The 27,110-nt window shown below is 51.2% G+C and overlaps 3 protein-coding genes across 5 annotated transcripts; all 3 read left to right on the forward strand.

Annotated features, from left to right (window-relative positions):
* Positions 1 to 478: 478 nt before the first annotated feature.
* On the forward strand, positions 479 to 3,745 carry LOC119113652 (PHD finger-like domain-containing protein 5A). Its single transcript, XM_037237935.1, has 3 exons — positions 479 to 676; positions 2,318 to 2,508; positions 3,510 to 3,745. Exons 1-3 carry the CDS (start codon positions 625 to 627, stop codon positions 3,597 to 3,599), a joined length of 333 nt encoding a protein of 110 aa, XP_037093830.1. The 5' UTR covers positions 479 to 624; the 3' UTR covers positions 3,600 to 3,745.
* Positions 3,746 to 14,457: 10,712 nt separating this feature from the next.
* Positions 14,458 to 22,433, forward strand: LOC119113649 (retinoblastoma-binding protein 5 homolog). 3 transcript variants are annotated; one of them, XM_037237933.1, is made up of 7 exons: positions 14,458 to 14,498; positions 17,286 to 17,651; positions 17,964 to 18,176; positions 19,457 to 19,648; positions 20,404 to 20,634; positions 21,325 to 21,567; positions 22,155 to 22,433. In XM_037237933.1, the coding sequence occupies exons 2-7, from the start codon at positions 17,316 to 17,318 to the stop codon at positions 22,377 to 22,379; spliced, it is 1,440 nt and encodes a 479-aa protein (XP_037093828.1). In that variant the 5' UTR covers positions 14,458 to 14,498; positions 17,286 to 17,315; the 3' UTR covers positions 22,380 to 22,433. The 3 variants fall into 3 exon arrangements, with proteins under 3 accessions (XP_037093828.1, XP_037093827.1, XP_037093829.1); XM_037237932.1 differs by having other exon boundaries at positions 14,483 to 14,573; XM_037237934.1 differs by having other exon boundaries at positions 14,488 to 14,541.
* A 1,283-nt stretch (positions 22,434 to 23,716) lies between these two features.
* On the forward strand, positions 23,717 to 26,917 carry LOC119114249 (uncharacterized). The gene is made up of 3 exons (XM_037238445.1): positions 23,717 to 23,746; positions 25,337 to 25,605; positions 26,314 to 26,917. Exons 2-3 carry the CDS (start codon positions 25,460 to 25,462, stop codon positions 26,492 to 26,494), a joined length of 327 nt encoding a protein of 108 aa, XP_037094340.1. The 5' UTR covers positions 23,717 to 23,746; positions 25,337 to 25,459; the 3' UTR covers positions 26,495 to 26,917.
* The last annotated feature ends 193 nt before the right edge of the window (positions 26,918 to 27,110 follow it).

Genomic DNA, 27,110 nt, shown 5'->3' on the forward strand with positions numbered 1-27,110 from the left:
CTGACCTCAGGTCAAGGTTTTTTGATCATTCAATATTTGTGTTACCTAAGAAAGCATCTCAGAGATGTATGGCTTCGTCTAGCACTCCGTTGTTGCATCAGATTGAACGATTCCCTACAAATTGACTTCGCTGAAACCATGGTCTGACTGACCTGCCATATGCCAGCGACCTTACAAGGTTATCTAAATGTTCGATGCCAAACCATCCGCTATTCAATTGTCTACAGCCATGCAAATTTTGCCGCGGCTGCAGCGCGCCATTCGGAAGCCATTCTGAAAAACCTTCGGGGTCAATTTCGTCCCCCCCCCCCGAGCGCGTGTTGATGTGATAGCGCAGGGGTGTCGGCGATGGATGTCCCTGTGTGACGTCAGCAAGGCTTGTATGTGCTTCCATTTACAAATAGCTTAAAAGTTTCGAAAATGACGATGCTGTGACATTCATTGCGCCATTGCCGACGCCAGAACGTTCGGTGTTGTATTGCCCTGATTCGGCACGGCGTCGGGCACTCGGGCTGCCACAGTTGCTTTGGGCGTTTGTAGGTGCTCCTGCGGTATTAAGACAAGCGCATTTCTGAAATTTTCTCCTGAAATCAAACCCCGGGGTCTTACTTCGACTAGCAGGAAATGGCGAAGCACCATCCCGATCTAATCTTTTGCAGGAAGCAGCCTGGTGTGGGTAAGTGCTTGATTTGCTATCGGCAGCCATCGCCAAACAAACATTCAGGCTGTTTCTTTCAGTAGGGAGACACAAAAACATGCATTTTAGCTATGCCATCATTTTCATGGGCTGCAAAATAATGGACACAATTTTTGTGTGTTTGCAGTCATGTGTAACAGTATTGTGTTCATGGAGCAACTGCATTGCATTGTTCAAGGTAAATGACTGATAGCAGTTTGTCATCATTGACTGCTCAAATTGTCTTCAGTTCGTGCAAGTTTTGATGTAGGAGTTTTTTGCATGAGAAGATCCCCAGGACTGGGGCTTTAGGCTCAACACCTTTTGTAGGATTCCCTTTGTGTACATCATGTGTGTGATGGTGTCGCGATACTGTTGGAAAACGGTTGTTTGTGAATTAATCGGGAAGCCATTAATTTTATGTTGATATTGTATGCAAGATCACATTTGTTAATCTCTGACAATTTATTATTCTACTTTGTGTAGCCTGATTTTCAATGTTATTGATGTAACCACATTTTAAGATGCTTCTGTGACATCAAATCTGTAAAACATGTCAGAATTTGGCAGAATTCCATGTGGGCAGAGTGGAATCATAAGGCATGTTCCTGGACCTCTTTTGGCTGCTCATGCTATCTTGGGGCAGCTCATGGTGTCTCATGGCAGGTGCTGAACTAGGGCAGAGATGGGGTAGAATGAGCAGATACACCCTAGTGCATTTAGTACAAAGGACCTACAATCAATAAAAGCAAATGCAGTCCAAAGGCCAAGTGCATCAGGATTGTTTCAACTGTGTCATAGTTGTCTTGGTCAGTGCTTTTTTATCCAGTCTGGTCCTGCATGTGGCTGCTGGCACAGTGCCTGTATACATGGACCCACTGATAAAATTAAAGTGCTTGGAGTGATATATATATATATATATATATATATATATATATGTGTGTGTGTGTGTGTGTATATATATATTTGAAACAAAAATATGGTGTAAACATGAGACTTTTTGCTCATGCCAGCTTCCAGTGTTTGCTCTGAGCAGGTAAACCAGCCACAAATTTCTTTATCCTCTGTGTTTTTTATGAGCAGCATCATGGAGGTTTGAAACTCACTTTGTGGATTTTTGCTTCCAGGAGTGTACCTGCCCCAAATGCCTTATTGGCTGGTCTGCCACCTTTTGCAGACTGCTGTTTCATTGTATACAATATCAACAATGCCCATCTTTTTTTCATATTTGATGTTTGAAACTTGGCAGAAATTGTCAGTTCTTACCTTTGTGTGAAATGAGACTGAGTTAAGCAAGCTCTGGGTAGCGGCATGGCTTGAGCTGCAGCACATACATTTTTTAGTTTAAGTTCCAGCAAGTGAAAGTGTTGTGAAAGCATACCTGAAGTTTCATGCAGATCCATGCAAAATTTTCAATTCATGTGGACCAAGTTTATTTGTGACATAAAGGCTAGATGATGTATGGCACAGACCAAAAAAGTGTCATACAGACCAAATGTATTTGTGACATAATACCCAAAAATCAAAACTATAGCAATGATGTCCCTAACATTGATATCTCTAGTGGTATGCATCAGCTGCCCATCAGCAGATTGTCCATCACTCCCGCTCCCTGACCTCTCACCTCCTGCCGCCCGACAGCCATCGGCCGCCTGTGCGAGAAGTGCGATGGCAAGTGCGTCATCTGCGACTCGTACGTGCGACCGTGCACCCTGGTGCGCATCTGCGACGAGTGCAACTACGGCTCGTACCAGGGCCGCTGCGTCATCTGCGGCGGGCCCGGCATCAGCGACGCCTACTACTGCCAGGAGTGCACCATCCAGGAGAAGGACGTGAGTGCTGGGCCGGGCGGCGCTGCGCGGCGGGATGGTGACGTCTGCGGCGGTGGCATGCTTGGTTGGCCGGTGTTATTGCGTGGAGGTTTATCAAATGGGCCTGTCACAAGAGTTGCTTGATGTTAATTTTTCTTGAGTGAGCAGAAAAACACTACCCAGGTGAAGGGTTAAGACCCAGGAAGTTTGAAGCACGAGATATGTTGCGCCTCTTTTGAGCCTTGTCCTTCGAGATCAATTGACGTCGTAGATCAAAGGAACGCTATAATGGAAGTGCCACCTTTGCACCACAAACTCATGTTTCATGAAAGCCAGAACTCCGCAGAATTATTGTGGTATAAAAAAACATCTCCAGGCAAAACATAGTGGCATCAAATTGGGGTGGAGTGCTGCAATAGTCTGCATGTTTGCTTGAGAAACTGTTTTGGAATATGCCCAACGTTATAAGCCATTACCATATATCATGCACAGGAAATTGAGTCATGTCGAATTAGGAATCTGGAGGTCTCATACCAGACCGTAGCAGGTAGGTCGGCCACGCTTTCTGTTTCCTCGTGCTTGACAGCCCACGTTGTGCCCAGTCGGAAAATGCCCGAACGTGAACAGGTAGGGTGGGGAGGGGTGGGTGGGCGGCAGGAGATTCTGTGCGTGCGGTCAGATCTGAGGAAGTCATCGGGAAAGATGGTGGAAGTTCTGGGCATGGTAAAGTCAAGGATAACTGGCTTGTGCGGAAAGGAGGGGGTAAGTTCCGCGCTATGCTGTTTGACCGTTTGGATAAAAATGCTGCTGTAAAGTGATGAGCTGTAAACGTAGCGGAGCGTACATGTAAACGGTGGCGTAACTTTATTCCGGTTTTAATGTCCTGTAAAGTGATGACGTTTAAACACAGCGTCGTAGCTGTATTCCGGTTTTATTGTCCTGCAAAGTGATAGCATGTAAACGCAGTGTTGTAGCGCTATTCCTGTTTTAATGTCCTGACAGTCAAACGTTATCTTTTCCAGAGGGACGGCTGCCCTAAAATCGTCAACTTGGGAAGCTCCAAGACCGACTTGTTTTATGAACGGAAGAAGTACGGCTTCAAGAAAAGATAATCACTTACAAATCGGTGTATCATGATCTGGATGGGTCGCCCATAATCATCTCTTTGTGCGCATTTGGCACGTGACAGTGTTTTGACATCGCCGTGCTGTGATGTCAATAAATGACAGACATGCACGGTATTTTGCGATATGTCTTTTTTGAGAACTTCGGTGATCAGCGAACAGTGACTATAACCCGAGCGGTGTGAAGCGAGGGTTGGTGTGTTCGTAATAAGGTAATGTAATTCATGGCATGCGTCACTGGGTCAGTTCTTGGCGGCGAGTCGGGTCATGTGATGAAAAACAAGTGAAGGTGAAGCTGAACATCCGCCATTTATGGCATGGACAGGCATAAAATGCCAACGCTGCATCTCTTTGTGTCTCGAAGGGAATGTTCCACATGCTGAGATATTAAAGCAAGCATCATAAGTGATGAAATAGAATCACTTGCAACTATAAGTGTGCTTACGGCGAAAGGCTGCTCTATACAACATATAATGTCTGTAAATTGTGCTCACGAACGCCAAATTTGAACGATTCGACAAGTATACTGTCCCCTGGCATTGCTCGCTGCATTGGCAACGAAGTGGCTGGATTGAATTACGTTGCCATGGCCCTATGGATGCCTTGGTGACCCTGAAATAGCCTCCCGGAAAATTTATGCACATCATCTTGAGCGCGTAGCTCAGAAGCTAGAAGTGTGTAGGTCTCGAGAAGGGCAGGCATGCGAACTGTACCGGGTGATGTTTTAGATGGCTATTCAGCTCAAAATCACATACAATGTGCAACACTCCCTTTAATGTATTGGTGTATAAGACACCGGTGTATATGATAAAAACTTTGAAAAAACCGAGGGACTGGGAAGTACGACAAAGTATCTTGTCGACTTTGGAGGGACATATTCCACATGGGAAAGCATTGCGGCAAGTCTCAAATGCGGTGAAATAGGTTCACTTCAAAGTTTTGGCTTGCTTTTAAAAGTAAAAGACTACTCTTAACAACACAGTTTCGCTATGTAATAAATATGATCTCGTATACGACAACGTTCGATTACGCCATAGAACGTCTTTACGTTGTCAGAGTCGCTGCCAGACAGGCCGTGTCAGAATTGCCACTGTAGCGGACTGGCTGACTCACTTGTAGTACTTCAACTTGCCGAAAGGTGGGGATGTATAACGTGCGCTATTGCTGAAACCGAATATCGTTATATCCGCGTGTTTTGGCCTTTATGATGGTGTTCTGTAGTTGTCGGTGGTTTTGTGCTTCTCATATGCATTCACACACTGGGTTGCGACGCTACTCTTACGTTATCCGATTCCCAGTCATAGTTTCGTTATAGCTAGCGTCACTCCCACATTTCTGTATTACGTAACACAAAACGCGGCTCGTCTTCAAAACTTGCACTCAATGCATTTAATCGGTTGCAGACCAACCGATATCCGTGGATGCCGCGAACTGCTGACGCATGCCAGACACGAACCATTTGAATGGAATCATGTCATTTTTTAATTCAGTCGCGAACCGATTCATGTTTGTTTCGACCTTCAGCACTAAGTGGCCCTTGAGGTGATAGTATTCGCGTTACGTTCCTATGACGTCATGTATGTCTGGAAGCCCTTTGACCTTTAAATAGGCTGTGCAAAAAGTCGGCGGGAGCTAGCGTGCGTCAAACTAAGACGTAAAGAGAAGCTTTAAGAAGGACGTAGCTGTAAATTGCATTGAAAGATCTTCAAAATGGCTTTCTAAGCTCGAACCCCCGTACAAATGTGAAACACTCCCTTTAATTGTATTGTCAGGCGGACAAAAGAACCCGACACTCATCATCAGCGCTTTCACGAGCATATGTCAATCTGGTAGGTGGGGCGTGGTCTGGCAGAATACCCTCTGTAATCACTTTTCCTTTACCCGAGGTAGGGAAGCAACTGGTTGATGGGAAGCCATCTTCGCCAGACACGGTTCCGTAAGTTCCGTAGTAAGCCTCCTTTGGTGATGTCTGTAATGCGCCGAATCCGTCCATGCAAGCGCGCAGCCTGGATTTAGTAGCAAGAGGTCCCAGATTTTCAAAGGGACATCACTGGCCGTCCGGGATTCCACCGAAATTTTCTGTCTGGTTTTGCCAATCGGTTGCGTGTGTGTGTATGGTGGAGGGGGGGGGGGGAAGGGAGGGTAATAGCTTGGGGGACGAGGCGGCGAGCGGCATTGTTTGCTAGTCAAACTACCCTCGCCACCTGACATGTCATGTGATGTCATGTGATGTCATGTTTGACGTGAATTGACATGTCATGGTCCTGCCTCCTGCAGAGCCATGATAGCGCTGCTCTGGAATGGCAGGTCCGTCTTGAAGTCCTGCGCAATCTCGCGCACCAGGCGCTGGAGCGGCACCTCGCGAATGAGCAGCTCCGTGCTCTTCCGGCAGCGACGGATCTCGCGAAGAGCCACCGTGCCCGGACGGTAGCGGTGAGGCTTCTTGACGCCGCCGGTGGCCGGTGCGCTCTTGCGAGCTGCCTTAGTGGCCAGCTGCTTGTGCGGCGCCTTGCCAGCGGTGGACTTGCGTGCTGTCTGCTTTGTGTGCGCTAAGCGCTACCTCGAAATCGCGAATAAGCAAAAAAAAGAAGAAACTTAACGGTGGAGTCGTCGCTACCGGTCGTCTCAGTATGATGAGGGGTGTAGGTGCCAGGGCGGGAGCAAAATTCGGCACTATTTCTGAAAGGTTAACATTGACCTCATGGGCGTTGACTGGAAAGGAAAAATAGAGTGCCTACCGCATCCAACCCAATCTCTTCTAACATGGGGAAATCCGTTCCGGCGGCCATGTGAGGTTAGTACATATATACTACTACTGATGAGCCCAGCTGCGTTGTGCGTAAGGCTCTTCGGTATTTGTTGTGAAGGTCTCGTACGATTCAATCCAACTATTTAACAATACCACAGTGCGCTTTGAAAACCCGGTGTAAAAACAAATAAAAGGAGTGGCTATGGGCAACCACTGTGCACCTCTCTCGCTGTATCCTCTATCTGCTGAGCTCTATTCTATGCTCTGCTATGCTACGACATGCTATGGCATTTGATGTAGTTAAATGCGTGGTCTAACACCAGAGCTGTGCTTACGTTGCATCGATGACATTTTCGATATCTGGATCCGGGAGCTGAACCAACTGTTGGATTTGCTTGCAAACACAAATTACCGCCATCTGTACACCACGTTTACTCAGGAATGCACCGCTTAAAACGTGCCGATTCCATTCATTGACCCTTTTGTGATATTACCAGATGGAAGCCATACCACGAGACTATTTCAAACCCATGGCTGCTCCCGTCGTGCATACTCATCATCATTCGGCACACCCCCATGTCCACTAAAAAAGGGTCCTTTCATCACAAATGCCGCGAGTGATGCGTGGAATGTGCATACACCTCCCATTGCTTGAATTAAGGATGCCCCTCCTCCCCTCTCCACCCATCCGCTTTTTACAACGCATTCGGGTTACACCACGTTTACTCAGGAATGCACCGCTTAAAACGTGCCGATTCCATTCATTGACCCTTTTGTGATATTACCAGATGGAAGCCATACCACGAGACTATTTCAAACCCATGGCTGCTCCCGTCGTGCACACTCATCATCATTCGGCACACCCCCATGTCCACTAAAAAAGGGTCCTTTCATCACAAATGCCGCGAGTGATGCGTGGAATGTGCATACACCTCCCATTGCTTCAATTAAGGATGCCCCTCCTCCCCTCTCCACCCATCCGCTTTTTACAACGCATTCGGGTTTGAGCCGCTTCTGCATGGCATGCAGAAGTCCCGCTGCGATGCAGTGTACCGCATCGCTGGTACAGACTGGACCCTGAATAGCGCATTGGAGGGGCCAGCCCTTTCCAGAATTATTTGTGTTACGCGAGGTTTTTCCATACCTTGTTAGTAAGGTCTGTTGATTTTTCTTGTTTCATTCTAGGCGGCATATTCATACTGGCCACCATTTACTCACGCGGGGGAATTTTCCATTCGCCATTGCTTAGGTTTCTTGATAGATGCCTTATTTTTATTTTTACTCTCAGGTGGTATCTCTTATACTGGCCGCCATTGTGGTACGCGCGGTTTTCCATATCGTTGTTTCCCTCAATTTGACCTCTGCCGTCCGCCTAAGTCGGAGAGAATGCTGGCATTTTTTGCAGTATTGTCATGGTCATCCGACGGGATTTTCGCCGACGCCAAACGGCGATCACGAGATCTCTATTGCCCATCATGCATATAAGCAACAAGCGCCGTGACTGACCCAATAATTTAGATGAAGTTCCTGTACGGTTTTTAAAGTTACGTACTCGCGCATGATGTTGTTAAATGCATAATATTTTGAACACGCTACGAATACTTATAACCGAGGCAATTGGACCACTCCGTCGGAACAACGACGTTTAAGAACATATTGTAACTCCGCCTATCGCTCTATCCCGAAGGGCGGTCACTGCAGGCCCACAAAAGTATAGAAAAACCGACCGTACGCACTAATAATCAACCTCACAACAGAAAAGCTCCTTGAGAGTAATTTGCCTACCGGCAATAATCATATTTCGTTGGATTTGTCATGCATGTTATTGTTAATAGCAGCTGTTGACTAGTTGGTCCACTGCATTCAGCCATAGGCAATCATCATCGATGCAATTCCTTGTCATAATCCGACTTACTGGGGCGACCGCAAATGATCGGAAAAACATTTTCTCACCGACATTACATGGGCTTTTACGAAAAAAAAATGTTTTCGTCCTAACATGGGTAGCAAAGGTCACTTTACTGGGACTCCGCGACTGACAATCATACATCCACATCGTCTCATGCATGCTTGTCACCGGTCATGTCAAAGGGCGTCGTAGAGTGTGGTCACTACACACAATCTGCGAAGGTTGTGTGTCACGATCAGATCCCTCGACTGAAAGCTGAACCGTTCAGCCATACACCACGCATTCCTCGGAATTTAGCCCCGTTAAATAACAATCGCTTGGTGCAAGGCTCACCGCGGCATCAACCCCCTCCCTCCCCTCCCCCCCCCCCCCCCCCTGCGTAGCCCCCATCCTCTATCGCCACTGCACTATGCCGGCATCACCCGTCGGCCAGCCGGAATTCCCCATCGGCTCACAGCACTCCATCGCTTCCCGCGAGGATCCCTTACCTATGTGACGCGTAGGCCTACATCCATCCTCACCCGCTAGGAGCCTTCAGTCAAGCATCTGTGACACAATTAGCCTTTCATGGCAAAAATTCAGTTGCACTCGTGAAAAACTCTCAGTCGTCCAGAAGCTGTGCGCAATATTGAGCCGTGCGAGATGGAGATGAGAGCATAATAAACGTCAAACGCATGGACCTGACCACGACACGTCCTGTGTCATGGCGCATAATTCAGGCCGCACATTATTGATTGATCTTCTATTTTCCTACAGACTGACCGTCGAAGCACATAGAGAAATACCAGACAGGGGTCAGCACATCATTCAATAACACAAAGTAGCGCCGTGTTTGTATACTATGCATACTCATTGCTGTGATATGATGCAAGGACGAAAGGAGTGCACGACATACGACAGATCACAAATAGTGTGCAGGTGCGTAGGCTCAATCATGGACATAGGAACGTTTCAAAATTCAAAAAGTGGGGGCCAAGCTGAGGGCGTACTTCAGGATTTTTTCCTGGAAAGCAAGCCCGATCACCGGGGGTGGGGGAGGGGAGCGTAGAGATAGAGGTTGTTATCGCTCTTTATTGAAATGGCATGCTACTACGCTAGATATGCATCCAGAGCTGTTTCTCACTGGTGCGCAATCTTGCGTATTCGACTCATCTTTGTCATTCGGCAAAGAAGGCTGTCCAGCATCTTAAGACTATCAGTCCATTTCAACATTGGCTTCCCTGAGGACAAAGAATTCCACGAGCGGTTTGGCATTCTGGGCCATTGAGGAGGCACCAGCCTTCACAGGGTAAATGCCAAAGTACGGTCTGGACATAGGTTGGTGAGAATTTGAACGTGAGTCGATCGCTCACAGTGCGACAGATTTTTCATGCGCCGTGATTTCGCTGGCTGCTTTTCAAGAGATAGAGCTTGTCCCAGCATTTTAGGCGGAAACAAATTCGGAAGCTCGAAACTGCCAAAAACACCGTCACAAACGCCATGAAACTGGAGATTGTCCTCTGGCAACCAAGCCACAGAATGAAGGCTCTTCTGTCATATATTCCTTATCTGAGCTCCGCTCCCGTCCGCCATCGGTGGCTTCCGCCCAGGCTCGGCTGTCTCCCGCATGACTGACTGCGAACTGATCGTATGGCTGCTTTGTTGCATATTTCCGGATCAGTATTGCTACTAACTGGTGTGCAAAATATGTTGGACACCTGCAACAGTATCCTTTTCCGAATTATGTTCCCTATAAAAGGCTTCCGGGAAGCTGCCTGGTTTAGACATGAATTGGCTCAAGGGATATTTAATTATCAATCCTTCAACGTAGACGACATGACCTGCTTCTGTGTGCAGGCGAGGGAGCAGCCAGAGCCTTGCTAAGGGGAGCACAGGGTGGACAAAAGTACCTCTTATGGTGCCCCCGCGCGAAAAATCCCCGGATATAGCTAACCTGTTGACAAGGGTTACGGTTTTCTTCGTTTCATTGTTATTTTACCGTGCAACCAAAACAGAAAGCAGAAGCTGCCGTGAGATCAATTCTGTTTGTATTTTGAAGTCAATGAACCGCAGAAATCAGTCGATGAACGGCCGCATGCAGTAAATCGCCGGTGCCGTTAAATTACAATGGGTTAGTGGGCTCTTTATAAACCGGCAGAAGTATAAACCGGCAGAAGAAGATAAAAATTTGGTTGTATATCGAGTGTTGAACAATGTGTATTCACACACCTAAGTCGTGTTTGTCTGCAAGTGTTCAACATTCAGCCCGAATCGATTAGTGATACAATTTATGTAACGTGATTTTTAACATCGCGCGCGCAAATCTTCGCAGCAAAAACCTCGACACCAGACTTGCCAGTCTCCATAGTCCGCGGAGCGTTAGTCCAGCGAATAACTTTTCGCCGTGGTCCACCGTGGGACGAAAATGATGACGCCCCTGAAACAAACACCTTTAAACACTTAAATCGTCTAGCAGCACAAGCTGTGTGACGTGATTTTGAGCATGCACACTCGCAAGCCTTGGTAACAAAACCTCGATGTCAGGCGTTGCAGTCTCCGCAGGCCGCGCTGCGTTGGCCCAGCAGCTTATACCGAGTCGTAGCCAACGGGCCAACAAAAATGAATGAATTACCTTTGAACGCTTCAGGACATCATATCTTACATTAAGAAAGCAGGCTGGGGACATATTTCACGTGTGCGATTTTTAGACTGATGATAACAACGGATTGGCCATTAAAGTACCGCGGGATGGTGCGGGAACCTGGTGATTGAACTGGAAGAGCAAAGGTAGAATCTCCATTTTTCGTGTTTCTGCACTTATCAATCTGTCCAGAAGACAGACACGGCATCCCCCCTCCCCCCCCCCCCCCGTCTAGTGGCAACACGGCGCCCCCCCCCCCCCCCCGCTCGCCCGTCTGGTGGCACTTGCAGTGGCCGATGCCGTTCGGTTTTACGAAAGCTGCAACCCAAGCCATCGCTGTCCTTGCTCTCAAGGCTGCGGGCGGACATGTTCAAAACCTTTGATGTAATTCTTTCACTAATCCATCCTGGAAAATGAACGTTCTCAGTCAACTATGGGATGATTCCGTTGGTTTTTTTAAATTCATTTCCACCCACTCTATTCAACAATAATGAGAACTCTGCTCACCAATAACGAGACCCCTTTTTCCTTCCGGGCAAGGGGCCCCTTAAGTACAACGCCAGGGACACATTACCGGTTCCGTTTAAGGGCTGAAGGGCCACTCCGTCCCATCACCAAGTGTGTTCTGGCTGTCATTCTGGCGACACGGGACGGGATCTTCTGGTCGATCCGGAGGCCATGAGAAGGATATATTATATTCACATTGTTCCCCTCCCTGCTGGCACGGGAGACCTCCTGACCCGCGCAGTTGGCCCCGGATCAGCATAGGAACCCTCATTGACGCAACAACATGCCTGATTGCCGCAGGTGATGAAATAATTGTCACAAAGACTACAGCTCCATGTTTTTTTTCTGTGTTCTTCAGAGATATTGATGATTCCTTGAACGTAGATTGTCGATAGAAGGGGGTCCCAAATTTGCATTAACATGGCTGATCCATGTTCGTCTTAAAATGTTCAAGATTCAGTCAGAATTAACCACTGATATACAAAACTATGTAATATGGTTTTGAACATGCGCGATCGCAAGTCACAGCAACAACAGCCTCGACGCCCGCCGTCGCAGTCTCCATAGGCCGCGCGACGTCGGCCTGTGGCTATGACACGAAGCGATGGCCAATAAGCAAACGGAGAAGATGACGCATCTTGCGGATGATGGGTGGCACTCTAGGCAAATCGACATATATGTTTAATGAAGTACAAATGTACGTTAAATGCAACCTTAGTCTGAAGAGTGGCGGGGGGGGGGGCAGTTGACACTGGTGGTCCCCCAGCTTGGAAAGTGGGGGGGGGGGCATAGCCCCCTGTCCCGCCTCCCTCCCCCCCCCCCCCCCCTGTTCCTACACCCATGAGCTCAATATCCCCTACAAAACTTTTCTTTCTTTAATGTGCACTCATAAAACGCAAGGTCATAAAACACGGGGCCTAAGATCTCAAGGAATCGCCGAAGGGTCGGCGATTCCCCCGCCGGGCTTATTTCATTGGGCAGGGGTGTGGGCGCCGAGCGTCCGGCCGTCGGCGCACTAGGTCGATGCGGTCTCCCATCACCACGTCCGTCTCACTGTCCCTCCGGCAGCCGGCTGCTCTTGTTACGGTATTGTCTGGACGTGGCCATGTACTGTTTGAACGTGCCCCTGCTCCGGCGACCTCAGTGTTTTTTATCCCTATTGATCGTCCTGGCGTGTATGTCCGGAGCGAGCGCTGGGGCCAAACGAAACAAACAAAAACCGTACTCGCACGTTGAAAAACAACATGTAACCCACAACGGACAGATACGCCGCGCGCCACACTCGCAGCAGTGTGCAATTTTAGGTTGATTCTATGGCCGACGTTGCACGGCAAAAAACGCCAAAGCTGAGTGACTTGTCGCAGAGCTCCCAGCTGCAGTTCACGAGCCCCACCCTGTCGGCACCCCACCAAACATGCCTGCTGTGAATTTTGGTGACTGTTTCTCTGTGTTTTCAGATTGGACATATCATTAAACTCTGCTAAATTTCTTGGTGCCATGACGTTAAAGTAGGCTGCATCTTCTCCAAATGAGTGATACATGCGCAGTTTTTCGCTATCATGAAGCCTGTCATCTAAACATAGTTAAACGCAAGCGTTTATTACCTGCTCAATGAGATTTCGCTGGTGATCTCCGAGATCACCAGCGAAAAATTAAATGACAGCAATAATTTCCATTCAATTCTGTACATAAACCTGGATTCCAAAAATTAAATGACACAGCATTAATCTCCATTCAATTCTGTACATAAACCCGGATGGGGATTCATGAAATATCCCGCAGTATTTGTGGAAAATTGACTGTAACAAACACTGCCGCGAATTTCGGTGCCCCGTAATGCTCGTAAGATACAAGAAGATATTATTTGACTCCATTTTGACCGAACCGAAAATCACAAAAATCAGAAACGACTGCCTCATTTCGGAAGATGAATAACTGTAGAACATTAACCCGAGTGGGTTTTTGGGATATCCCCAAATGGTTCGGCAACAATATGTGTCTTATCACGATTATTCCCTTCCCCCCCCCCCCCCTATGGCGCGCGGCACAGCATACCACCGCAGGGGGTCGGCCCGCGCGTCTGATGAGCGCGACGGTCGCTAACGCATTTTCCTTGCACGTTTGGGTCTCGGGTGATATGAACGCCTCTGCGACCACGAGAAATGGAATGCTTCTTGCTGCGCTGTGCACAACCTTTTATGTGAATAAACGCCTAAAACGACATGCAACTGCACGGATCATCGTAGCTTGAATGTTTTTATCTCTGCCCCCGCTGACCGGTGATTTGGATTGTGATCGTAATTGACAAAAACTGGTGGCATTTAGCTCACTGGTGCATGTTTCCATCAAGCTAGTGATATCGTAGGGAAGACAAACTAGTGACGCTTGTCAAGTTGGCACCACGTTAACATTCAGATTCAGGTCCCCATTCGTCATTCAGGGGGCCCCTCAAATTAGCCTGAAACCTGGTCCACAGATGCAGTTTAATCTCCTGAGCACGATGAGCACAAAATCTCGGACCGGTGCGCCCTAATACTGGAGATATATAAATATGAAAGATCACAATAAAAAGGCGGACTCCAACGATATCTAAGCTTCACGTGCTGGTAGATGCTGACCTCCTGGTAACGATCAACACAAAATCTCGGACCGGTACGCCATATTACCGGAGAAATGGCAATAAGATGCGTGGAGTCCTCCAATCCTTTCCAAAATCCGTGTGTTGGTACATATTAACCTTCTGTTACGATACACACAAAATTTTGAACCGGTACGCTGTATCAAAAAAGTTATAAATTTTCAAATGCCAAGGCTGCTATGGTATGGTTGTTTGGACCTACCCGGACGACGACGATTCGACGTGACGTCTAGAAGAATAGACTATCTTTAGTGCGCTGTGAAGTGCAAATATTCTCTTAATAGCTAGTCAGATATTGCAGTATTTCATCGTCAGCTTACATGTTCTATAACCTGATAAATCTGCGCTTTTGAGACAACTGCGCCAAAAATTTCGGTAGTGTACACGAATTCGAGTGAGTGACACTGGGCCATATACATTTATCCGGTTTTGGCAGGGGCGCGACGTGCCTGTGTTTACTGAAGGTTCGTGGCAAGAGCATCGTCTCCAAGCGGGCTGTGGTGTCCAGTACGAGTATGCAGTAGCTCTGCCGTCCAAAGGTAAAACCCCATATGTTAATTTCTGGTCATTTTGCGTTTTTATGTTACCTGATTTGTCTTATGCTTGATTCAGATGCTTAAACCAAAAGTTGAAAGTTGCACAAGCTCTTAGCTAAAATAATGGGCTAAAAGCTTGTGAAAACTTGAACTAATGGTTTTGATCACCAAACTCAGCATGAGTGGACAAATCAGATGACATAAAAAAGCAAAGCAACCAAAAATTGACATACAGGATTTTACCTTTGAATGGCAGAGCTGGTCTCTGTTTTTCATCGCTAACTGGTCTATTGTTCACAGTTTGATGTGTGGAATTCCTGTCTCAACAGGCTTTGCATAAGCTTATGTTTCTTCTTTTAGCACCCAATATCAGTGTTTAATTGGTGAACATACTTTAACTTCCCACTTGGCAGATAGGTACACTGTATGAAAATGACTTGTGATGCTCTCGAATGTTATTAAAGACAGGGTACAGCAGGCTGTATATCTTATGTGGTTTGTTTCATGCTGCCCAAAAATGTTGCTTAGTCTACAGAATGGCTACTTATTGGAAGGAACATTTCAGACAGTGTCTGGCTGTGGTTTGTTAGTGTAACCCCTAAAGATGACATGAAATGTCAATTTTGATGGTGTAGGTGTACTTTCCTACCTAACTCTAGAAAAAATCATTGCACACCATTTGTCGTGTTCAAGGCGGCACATATCGTAAATCATCTCAAAACAGGTAGAATCATGCTCCTACCTTCGAATTTCAATAAGCGCGCACCGCACCGCCTGAACTCCCCAGCGCCGTTTCTGCGTTGCCGTTGCATAAATACAATATTTCTGCTTACCAAGAACTCTACAAAATGTACGGGACCAAGGTAAACCATTCGTCGTGTTTAAGGCGGAACATATCGTAAATAATTTCAAAACAGATAAAATCATGCTCCTACCCTCGAATTTTAATAAATACGATAGCGAGCTCCCGAGCGCCGCACGCCCCGCACCGCACTGCCTCGACTTCCAAGCGCCGTTTCTACGTTGTTGCGAAAGCACAATATTTCTGCTTATCAAGAACCATAAAACATGTATGGGACCAAGGTAACAATAATAAAGCAACCAAAATCGTTTCTTATCGAGTTTAGGTACATTTATGAAACACGCAGGCCAGAATAGTCCAGAACATATCCTAACCTAACCTAACCTAACCTAACCTAACCTAACCTAACCTAACCTAACCTAACCTAACCTAACCTAACTGAGAATAGACCAGAACCTAAGCTAAGCTAAGCTAAGCTAGCCTGACCTGACCTGACCTGACCTGACCTAACCTAACCTGACCTGACCTGACCTGACCTGACCTGACCTGACCTGACCTGACCTAACCTAACCTAACCTAGCCTAACCTAACCTAACCTAACCTAACCTCCCCACCCTATATCCCCTTCAACCCAGCATCTCATTGGCATCCATGTTCCATGCCATATATAGGTGCCATATAGTGAGCTTTTATTTAGCTGCCATGTTCTCATTTTGCTTTACATTCCCCACCCAATCCCCCTGCAACCCATGGTCCCGTTGGCGTCGAGGATCAAATTTCATGGATTCTTGCTACCTTGTCCGGGTACATTTTTATGGTTCGCAGTAAATATGGTTTATAGTTATAGTATGGTTTATGTAGTATAGTTTATAGTTATAATTATGGTTTATAGTATGGTTTGCAGTTAATATGGTTTATATGGTAAATATGGTTATGGTAAATATGATTTCTGTTTAGTAAATATTTTTATGGTTCGCAGTTAGGTTATGGTTGTCCTGCCTTAAACATGACGAATGGTTTACTTTGGTCCCGTACATTTTGTACAGTTCTTGGTACGCAGAAATATTGTATTTACGCAACGGCAACGCGGAAACGGCGCTGGGGAGTCCAGGCGGTGCGGTGCGCGCGGCGCTCGGGGGCCCGCCATCGAAGTTATTGAAATTCGAAGGTAGGAGCATGATTCTACCTGTTTTGAGATTATTTATGATATGTCATGCCTTAAACATGACAAATGGTGTGCAATGATTTTTTCTAACGTTAGGTAGGAAAGTACACCCTGACCATTTTGATATTTAGCTTTGTTAGCAATTTTAAGTGGTTGACAGCAGTTTTAAGTACTTGGAGGGCTAGTAATATGACCTTTGTTCACATTTTGGATCAAGCTGTTTATGGGCTTATGGTTAATGACATATGGACAGAGCTGAACTGTTGATGACTAAACCAACTGGAATAATGTTCTATTACACTCATTTTGTCTGTACCTGCTCTTATGACAATCAGTCCAGAACGGAAGATTTGAATTAAACCATTGTCATCTTGAGGGCAACTCTAGTTATTCTATACTTCACTCAAAACAACTACAAGTCTGCTCACATTGTCATGCGATAAGCAACCGATCATCATTCTCAGTACATACTTATGTCCCATTCCATGGCTATTCAGTGGCTCATGATGCCTCTACCCATGCCAGGCTGGCTGAAGGCTGGTAGTGTATGTCATGTGACCCCTTCTCCCCCGTGCCCCTCCCCCCCCCCCCCCACACACATACTTATGTCCCATTCCATGGCTATTCAGTGACTCATGATGCCTCTACCCATGCTAGGCTGGCTTAAGGCTGGTATTGTATGTCATGTGACCCCATCTCCCCTCATGCCCCCCCCCCCCTGCCTGAGGGTTGTGTGCACCTCCGGCAGGGACCTCATCCTGTAACACAGTGTGCCACCATGAACTTGGAGCTGCTGGAGTCGTTCGGCCAGAACTACCCGGAGGAGTTTGACGGCACACTCGACTGCATCTCTCGCGCCGTCACGTGCACCTTCAACCGCAAGGGCACGCTGCTAGCCGTGGGCTGCAACGATGGCCGCGTCGTCATCTGGGACTTCCTGACGCGCGGCATCGCCAAGATCATCTCGGCGCACGTGCACCCGGTGTGCTCAGTCAGCTGGTCTCGCGACGGCGGTCGGCTGGTCAGCGCCTGCACCGACAACACCGTGTCCGTGTGGGACGTGCTGTCCGGAGAGTGCGAGCAGCGCTACCGCTTCCCTTCGCCCATACTGAAGGTGCGCGCGCCGGCGGGGGAGCGCCGGGGGAGGGGGGGGGGGGGGCGTGGCCTGCTGGTGGCAGCCGTGCTGAGGCTCGTTTCTGTGTGTTTTGTCCATTGCGGGATCGGGGTGCAGGACCGAGCTGAAAGTCGCTACCGCGTGCCGCGTGCGGTGTCTGTCGGCTGTTTTGCCTGCCGCCCGCCGTGTGTCGGCCGCTGCTCTGCACTCGCCCGCGGCGTAATGTTCACCTCACGACGTCACGCCGCCCGCGCCGCGCCGCGTCCGCCGTCGCCTTCCCCTGTGACCCGCCCCTCCACTGCCGGTCGCCAGGTGCAGTTCTGCCCGCGCGGCCGGCGCGCCATCCTGGTGTGTCCGCTGAAGCACGCGCCGGTCGTTGTCACCATCGACGAGGGTCACAAGGTGCTGCCCGTCGACGACGACGGCGACCTCAACATCATCGCCACGTACGACCGCCGCGGCCGCTACATCTACACCGGCAACGCCAAGGGCCGCGTGCTGGTCATGAACGCCTCGGACTTCAAGGTGGGGCGGTGCGCGGGTGATCGGCGGCGCGTGGCTTTGGCTGCAGGGGTGACTAGAGGCTTTGCACCCCCGCGGGGTGCGAAGCTCTTTTTCCGGGGCAGGCGCGAACGTCGAGGTCTCTTGACGGTCAGCTGAGTCGCAGTTCATGCATTACATAGCGGGCACATGAGCGCGCAGGCACCGCTGGAACGCCTATGACGCGGCGGGCCGTGCACAACCTTCGCCCAGGTTCTCCGTTTTTCATAACGCGGAGTAACAGAGAGGAGCGGGGGGGGGGGGGGCGATACAACCCTTCCTGTGGTGTTTCCAAAGTAATGAAGCTAGAGCTTAGCGAAAAGCACCAGTGGATTTGTCTCAATGGTATCTCGTCTTGCCGCATCTACTTTTGTATGTTAGGTCAAGACTTGGCCCCATTACGACTTGCGAAAGGTGGAATTTTCCAGATAATCGCTCTTACAACTTTGCAACATCATGCCTTCCAGGCCATGCTTGGTGATGACATGAAACTGAAGCGGACGTTCCTTGTGCAAGTTTCAATAACGGGTATATTTTTAGATGTTTTGAGCATACATTTATGGAATATGGTTCATTTAATGTAACAATGTCGGCCCGCCGCGCGTTCCGCGGCATCACGGGTTGCCGCCCGCCCGTCCGCCCGCGTAGGCCGTACATCGCCGGGTAGTGTCCCTCAAAAACTGCCACTGCGCGTAACCCATAAAACTGGGAGCACGGTTTTTGTGGTGTCAAAACACGCGCAATGGATCCCTTTAGGCTACTGATAATTTGGGCGCGATTGCATGACACGCCGCGGAGGTATCCTCAGAAAACCTTAGGAAATGCATTCCCCTATCGGGGTGAGGGTTAAAGAAGCGTGGTTTACTCGTCATCACATTCCACATACGTGGGAGCCGTGGGCCGCGATTCGCAATAGGACGAGCGTTAAAGCGACAGCAGGCAGAACCTATTGAGTTAGACGGGAGTTTGCCGCGCCAGCAGCGACCAGGGATCACATCCAGACCACATCGCGTGTGACCAGACCAGACCACATCGTGTGTGACCAGACCAGACCACATCGCGCGTGACCAGACCACACGTGCCCGAAGCAGGGACGCACTACGCGTCTGATATGGTGACCTGGTGACCTGGAAGTTTGCATTCCCGTCGGTCGCGATTCGGCGCGCACCCAGCCCCTTGGTGATCTCAGCTGGTGAAACCCGACCGGTGATGGGCCCGGGACGACGCCGTCGATGGCCCACCGACCGGCTACCCGTGACCGCCAGGTGGTGGCCTCGTTCCGGGTGACGTCCGGTGCGTCCAACACGACGGCGCTGAAGACGATCGAGTACGCCCGCCGCGGCGAGTGCTTCCTCATCAACTCCGTCGACCGCATCATCCGGGTGTACGACGCCAAGCGTGTGCTGGCGGCCGGCGTGGACGGCGAGCCGGAGCCGGCCCAGAAGCTGCAGGACCAGGTGAGGACCGGGTGAGGGTTGGGTGAGGACCGGGCGAGGGCCGGGGCAAGACCAGGTGAGGACCGGGTCAGGGTCGGCCGCCAGGGGGTGTCGGAGTGCTGGGAGCGGGTGACAGGTGTCGGCTGATGGTGACGAGGACGGGGAACGCCGTGTCGGGCTCAAATTCACGTGAGGGGAGGTTGAGCTGTTGGGTGGATCACGTTCTCAGAGAAAACGTGCTAAAGCGTAAATGACGCTATCAGTGAAGTAAGTTATCAGTTGCTCAAATTATGATCATGCTATTTTGGTTTTGGTTTTGATAGAAGGTGCAGGCTGTCCGTTCCCGATGAGCCCATTAACCGGGTTCTCATAAAAGCAGGTTATGAGTCGGATATATTTTTTTCGTATTTATGCGTCAGAGGTGTCTGCGTTTGATCGCACCTGTTATCATACCCAATGCAAAATGCCCCTGTAGAACTTTTCTCTTCGCCCCCCCCTCCCCCTCCCCCACCCCCACCTTCACCCCCACCCCCACCCCACCCCCTCGCCCTCCTTCATGTCGTTGTGGAGAGAGTCCCTGCAGCTGCCGTGCCGCCGCTGGGCGCCCCTCCCTTTCGCCGCTGCCGAGAGTCCCTGCAGCTACCGTGATGTCGCTGGGCGCCCCTCCCTTTTGCCGCTGCGGAGGGAGTCCCTGCAGCTGCCGCGCCGCCGCTGGGCGCCCCTCCCTTTTGCCGCTGCGGAGGGAGTCCCTGCAGCTGCCGTGCCGCCGCCGCCAGGTGAACAAGACCATGTGGAAGAAGTGCTGCTTCTCGGGCGACGGCGAGTACGTTTGCGCCGGCTCAGCGCGCCAGCACGACCTCTACATCTGGGAGCGCTCCGTCGGCACGCTGGTCAAGATCCTGCAGGGCACCAAGGGCGAGCAGCTGCTGGACGTGGTGTGGCACCCGGTGCGGCCCATCGTGACGTCCATCTCGCTGGGCGTCGTCTCCGTATGGGCGCAGAACCAGGTCAGTGGCTGCGGTGCCGGGGTCGGGGCGAGGGGCACGCGCGGGGGCGCGGGGTCGTGGCGGCCAGAGCACGTGTGTTGTAGCAGGGCGAGGGTGGGGTGACGGGTCGCGACTAGAGAGAGCCAGAGAGTTACAATGTAGGGGTAGGTTAGGTAGAGGTCTTGGGCGTAGCGACAAGCTAATGATGCGGGTACAGGCAATAGACGCACGGCTATGTCAGACCAGGTTACGGAGCAGTGTCAGCGGGGGTGCAGGCTCACCAAATTCGGCGGGGGGAGGGGGGGGGGGCGGAGCGGTGAAAAATGACAGCCTACCCCAGAAGTACGTCAACAAACTGGCCTCTCCGCAGATTTGCGCCTAATTTCGTTTCAAACTCGGGGGGGGGGGGGGGGGGTGCTAAAGCCTCCCAACTGAACAGGAAACTAAGCCGTTGGGAGTGAGGCTGGAGCCGGGCCTTGAGGCAGTGTCTGGTCAGGAGACGCGATGCACACGCCCAGAGCAGCACTGGTGCCGTGCTGACTCAAGACCACGCCGACCGGGCCCTGCCGCCGCGCGGGCACGAGGCGGCCGTCTGCCCCCCAGTCTCGGGATCCATCTCAGGCTCCCGGTTCCACCGGTGTGTGACCCGTGCTCCCTGCGCCCACTGACCCCTCCCCCTACCTTCTCCCATGCTGCCCCCGCCGCCGCCAGGTGGAGAACTGGTCGGCGTTTGCACCCGACTTCAAGGAGCTTGACGAGAACGTCGAGTACGAGGAGCGCGAGTCCGAGTTTGATCTGAGCGACGAGGACCGCGCCGTGGAGCTGCACCCGGCGCGCCACGACGAGGTGGGCGAGGTGGACGTGTCCACCGTGGAGCCGATCCAGGCGCTGCGCTCCAGCGACGAGGAGGGCGACGGCGTCGGCGACCTGGATTACCTGCCGATCGCGCCAGAGGTGGGTGGGCGGCGGGATTGTGGAGGGCGCGGTGGAAGTGGAGAGAGAGAGGGAGTGTGGAGATGGTAGAGAGGGAATGGAGAGGGGCGGGGGTCTGGGGCGGGGTGGGGACAGAGGGGCGTCGTCGGCGAGGCTAGGTCGGAGTGTGGTGGCGGGGCTGACAGTGGGGTGTCTGTTCGCATGTCACGAGATAAGGTTTTATCGGAGCTGCGACTGGATGCAGAATTGGTTGTGTAGTTCTGGAGAGGGGCCGGTTTAAGAGGAAAGGTGGCGTCGAAAATACGAATTGGGTGGCGACTAATGTTCTTCAAAAGTTAATACAAGCACTGCATTAAGCAGCCTTACGGAGTTCATGCAGGTGTTCTGCTGTACGAGGCCCATAGGGTTTGGATCGACTTGAATTTGTGTTAACAGTATTTAGGAAAGACGTAACGTTTTCCATGTCCCCGGCAGTGCCACGCACGCCAACCTGCTTGCACTAATCAGCACACAAACGCCCCCACGTATATACATTACTTCTTGCGTCTCCCTATCTCTCACGGGCAAGTTTGCGCCTGCCTCTCACGTGCCTCCCCCTGGACCGTCAGGTGGAGGAGCCCGAGGAGGGCTGGCCGCACGACGCGGCGCCCGAGCAGCAGGAGAACCGCCGCGACAGCCGCGACAGCCCCAAGAAGAAGCGCGCGCGCGTGTACGACGTGACACTGGCCGACGCGCCCACCGACGAAGTTCACCCGATGCTCAGCAGCCGGCCGGTGAAGGAGAAGCCCGCCAAGAAGCCCGGCAGGCAGAAGACGGACGCCAAGCGCAAGTAGCGCAGCCGGCGGGCGAGTCCATTGTGGACGCGGAGGGACGGTGGACGAGTTCATTATTGGCGTTCAGAGACGGCGAGTCCATTTGCGCTGTGAGGGGCGGCGATTCCATGTGTGGCGCGGAGCGTCGGCGGTGCGGTATGTGCCGTGGGGGCGGGGGGCTAGTCTACCTGCGTCATGGGGCTGTAACTGCCTCATGCAGACAGCGCCGGCGTCTGCGGCGACCCTGCGCAGCTGCCGGGACCTGCGATTGGCGTCGCCATGGCAACGCACGTAGTGCATCGCCGTCAAGTCCGGAGCCGCTGCAAATGGCGAACAGAGGACTTGTGTGACATTGTCCGTCTGTTCCACTGTTATGAAGCGGAGCGCTGGCAGTGGTGGGTGCTGAGCAGTGGTGGGTGCTCCCGCCGGCCGGGAGCCTCAGCGCCGTGCTGCGCGTAGGAACAGTCGCTGTGGCGTATGTGTCTCTAACGGCCGCCTGGAAATCCGGCAACAGCCGGCGCACTCTGTCGCCCTGTTCATTGTAACATAATACATTCATTCACCAGTGTCTGTCGCGGAGTGTGGACCGGTGACGGTTCGGATGACCGATGGCAGGGCCTGCGAGGTTTCACCGACAGGGAATGTCAGCGATTCCGTCGGGCTGCGTTTCTCAGTCGGTCAGTCAGATCGGGCCCGGTGTATTTGGCATAGAGGATATGACCACAGTGCCGATTCCCAACCTTCCGTCCTGATCAGCGACTGGTGAGGGAAACTGCACGGGGTGCAGACACCGGCTGTGCTGTTAGAACGGGGTGCTGCTCTCCGGCCGTGTCGAAATTGACACCATCTCGTCGCATCGCCCTTCGGGTGTTCATGTGCCTTGCAGTGACATAATTTTTACTGGTTGGGCGATCCTTCAGACCCCACCGTAGGCAGCGGCAAGGCGCGTGCTATGATTGTCACGTTACCAGGCCAGGCAGTACAGGCTTCGCGAGGGCCAGGGTGGTAGTTTCCTTCTCAGTTGTGGGCCCAACTTTGGAAAAAATGGGCCAAATCCGGGGAGAAACCCGTTTTGCCGGCGTGTGGTGGAGGAAGTTCAGTTAATTTCTCGTGGCGCACTGCCCCCCACCAACTAGCCCATATTGAATTTCGCGATACTAGGCGCCTGACCCCAGATTTCGGCCCGCATGCCATGGAAAATCTGTGGGCTGCGGACTCAATCGTCTTGGGCTGTCTGCGATGGAGCCGGGTGTGACGTCACGCGCTGTCCCTGGCGCAGCGAAGCGTATTGTGGCGCAGTTTGTGTTAACTTCTGTTTCGCAAAGCTGAAACGCCCACAGCGGTTAAGAAGAGGACCTTTTGGGTGGGAGCGGGGGGAGAACATATGTGTAAGTGCCTAGGTAATGTTTTACCCGGATAGTGAAACTCAAAGGTTCTTTGATGGCCTCAGTGCGAGAGAGTTGAAGTCTGCCGGAGTATACGCGTGAGACAGCCCAATTTCTGAAAGCATAGGCTCCGTGTACTGAAATTGGTGCCCACCATGCACCAAGCGAAGGGATCTGGGATTTTGAAACTGTTTTGTACGTGCGCCGAAATTATTGCCACAATGCCCCTGCTTTGTGTGGTGCAACATGCGTTTTTTGCAGTCTTGGCTTGAGGGTGAAGTTCCTATCTAAAGGGGCCAAGTCATGTCAGTTATTGCTGGGGCATCAGGTCATGCAGTGCTATCAAAGTCTGCAAAAAATCCAGCTCCTGCACCAGAATCCCATGTGTCTTCAGTGCACTGAACCTCACCCATGTGTGGGCCAAACCCATGTCAGGTCAGATTGTACTGAATTCCCAACTTTACATGAAGATATAAGTTTTGAGTATCTTTGCCTGACATTATCATTACAACATTACAATTTATTCAACCATGGGCTATCTATGTGCTGAACTTGGTGGTGGTGACCTGGTGTCAAACTCTAGGTGCTTAGATAACAAGTGCATGCTGTGCTGATACTGTTGCTGGGCTGGCCTATGCTTCACTGTCTGATATTTACTCACAACAAACCTAGTTGTAAGGGCATGCATTACGCCTCCTGTGTGAACAATCAGGAAACTACAACCACTATCTACTACAACTACTACAATCACAACTACAACTACTACAATCACAAACTACAGCCACTTCATATACTGCCTGCATCAGTGAACAATTTCTGCAAAGCTCATGTTTGCATTGCTTGATAGTTTGTTCTCACCATTTAAGTACAATCACATTCACTTTAATTTGGTTCTCTCGGCACAAAGGTAGTGGCCTGGTAGCAGGGCAGCTTATATGCTATGCATGCAGGATGGGCTGTACCAGAGGGTGGGGTAGAAGAGATTCAAATCAGGCACAAAGATATTTTGAAAGCAAATATGCATAGAGAAGTCAAAATATGTTGATTCCATAAAATACCTATATATTAACCCTCGACAAGGCAAGCATTCCAACATCTTATAATGTTGTATGCTTCACTTTAGGCAACTGTTTCAATGTTGCCATTATTAAAGCATGACTAGATGATCCCTCATGGTATGCAGGTCAAAGCATTGCACAGTCATAATGGTCAGAAGAAAAATGGAAAGAGCATTACCAATTGCACAACTTTTGTGAAGTAAAACTTGAAAAGCAAGTTTTGGTGGACATAGTTCCTTTAAAATAATTTCAATCTGATGATTATTTTGTTTTCTGCTCTTGGTCTATGGTGTAGGCAAGGTACATGTCAGGCTCATATGTCACCAGATATTTATACACCTGTCTGGTGCACAATGTCCCTTAAGACTTATTTGAATTTTGAACTTCTTGTACAGCATGGCATGAAGCAGAAACTTGTTTATAACATTTTTAGATTTGCTGTTTACTGACCAGGTGTTATTGCCCCAGGTCTGAGTTATTTCAACACTGCAGCTGTTTTTTCTATGTTTGTTTAAAATGCTTGCTGCTGTTTCAGGGAAATGACACAACACACCTAAGCTCACCAGTTGCCTGCAGCACCCTGCTGTGACCACAACCCTCAACCCAGCCCCGCCCCTGCCCCCGCCCCTCACACGTCCGCCCCTCCCGCGCGCCAGCCATGCCTCTGTTCTTTCCGTTGGGCTCGGCCACGGCGCTGGAGCCGGGCGTCAAGTCAACGCTGCTGTTCCTCTGGCACCTGGCCTGGAAGTGCCGCATGCGGCTGCCCGTGCTGCTCACCGTCACGCTGCTCGTTATGGACGCCAGGTGAGAGCTTGTGTACAGTGTGCTTCGAGGCCGAATGCTGTATGTTTCAAATGTAAGCTAGTTAGTTGTCCATTCTTCGTGTGAAGTCTGTCGGCGCTGCTTCGCGCGAAGTACTTCGTGCGCGGCGCTACTTCGAGCGCGGGCTGTACACAGTTGGTTAAGGTCGTGTTTAGATTTTGCATAACTGTGAGCGAGATGTTAACGGTCGCTCAGTCATCTGGCCGACGCCTCACTGAGCGACCAACCGACCGGCAGCGAGCCGCGAAGCGATTCTCACGAGCAAAAAGTGCGCTGTCGAAATCGTTGTGTGTTTATATAGATTAAAGCCGAACCCGAGAGTTTATGACGTTTGTGGCAGGTGAGTCGTTCCACTGATCTCTTATTTAACTTCAGCGTATTCAGCATGACTCATCACTTGTCACGGCATCACGCCCGTGACGCCGAGCCCGTGACGCTGAGTCCGTGACGCTGAGCCCGTGACGCTGAGCCCGTGACGCTGAGCCCGTGACGCCGGGTCCGTGACGCTGAGCCCGTGACGCTGAGTCCGTGACGCTGAGCCCGTGACGTTGAGCCCGTGACGCTGAGCCCGTGACGCCGAGTCCGTGACGTTGAGTCCGTGACGCCGAGTCCGTGACGCCGAGTCCGTGACGTTGAGTCCGTGACGCCGAGTCCGTGACGCCGAGTCCGTGACGCTCACGTTATGCGCAGGATGCGTATTGAGATCAACATGGACGTGGACGAGGTGGAGGACGGTCCCCTGGTGGACGACCTCTCCGAGGAGGAGGAGGAGGAAGAGGAGGACCTGACCCTCGGCGACGACGAGGAGGACGAGGAGGAGGACTCGGACGAGGCCCTGTGGCCGCTTGAGTCGGACGAGGAGCTGCGGTGACCTGTCCTGCCGGCGGCCGCGCCCCTCCGCCGCCACGTCCGTTCAGCGTGGGTCCGCGGGACCGCGGGACCCCGTGCCACGCTGACGACGGCGAGGGCCGCGTCGGGATGCTGAGGCCGGGACGCGAGCGGCGGCGCTGATGATCTGACGTCATGCGGTCGTGATCTGACGTCACGCGGTGATAATCGGACGTGATTGGGTGATAGGCGGACGTGAGCGGTCACTGCGCCTTCGCCCCTGGCGGGACATCCTCCGCCGCTGTGAAGGTCTGACGCAGGGTGGCCCGCGGCGGCTGCCCGGCGACGACGTGAGCCGTGCTGCCGTTTAACGATCGACGCTGTTCTCAACCGTGTTCTTGTTTGATTCGTTTGAACTTAATGAGCGTGACGCCATGTCTGCAATACACTGGTGACCATTTTGTCATGGGACTCCCTTTCTGCGCTGGACGAGGACAGGCAGCTGCACGGAAGCCTGGCGCGGGTGACATTGTCCCCAGCCCGGTGACATTCCTCTCCGTGAGCCGCGCCCCCTCACGTGCGTCCCTGTTGACCGGTGTCCAGACCGCGCCGCCCGCGGCGTGCCGGTGCGCGCCGGAAGCGGGCCAGGTCGCCGGAAG

This window comes from Pollicipes pollicipes, unplaced genomic scaffold (assembly GCF_011947565.3).
Source record: "Pollicipes pollicipes isolate AB1234 unplaced genomic scaffold, Ppol_2.1 Scaffold_7262;HRSCAF=8765_pilon_pilon_pilon, whole genome shotgun sequence".
NCBI lineage: Eukaryota > Metazoa > Arthropoda > Thecostraca > Pollicipedomorpha > Pollicipedidae > Pollicipes > Pollicipes pollicipes.

Coding starts and splice junctions, on each gene's coding strand:
- LOC119113652 (XM_037237935.1), top strand. CDS start 625: ATGGCGAAGCACCATCCCGATCTAATCTTTTGCAGGAAGCAGCCTGGT. Junction 677..2,317: donor CAGGAAGCAGCCTGGTGTGG/GTAAGTGCTTGA, acceptor GCCGCCCGACAG/CCATCGGCCGCCTGTGCGAG. Junction 2,509..3,509: donor GCACCATCCAGGAGAAGGAC/GTGAGTGCTGGG, acceptor TATCTTTTCCAG/AGGGACGGCTGCCCTAAAAT.
- LOC119113649 (XM_037237933.1), top strand. CDS start 17,316: ATGAACTTGGAGCTGCTGGAGTCGTTCGGCCAGAACTACCCGGAGGAG. Junction 17,652..17,963: donor TCCCTTCGCCCATACTGAAG/GTGCGCGCGCCG, acceptor GCCGGTCGCCAG/GTGCAGTTCTGCCCGCGCGG. Junction 20,635..21,324: donor CCGTATGGGCGCAGAACCAG/GTCAGTGGCTGC, acceptor CGCCGCCGCCAG/GTGGAGAACTGGTCGGCGTT.
- LOC119114249 (XM_037238445.1), top strand. CDS start 25,460: ATGCCTCTGTTCTTTCCGTTGGGCTCGGCCACGGCGCTGGAGCCGGGC. Junction 25,606..26,313: donor CTGCTCGTTATGGACGCCAG/GTGAGAGCTTGT, acceptor CGTTATGCGCAG/GATGCGTATTGAGATCAACA.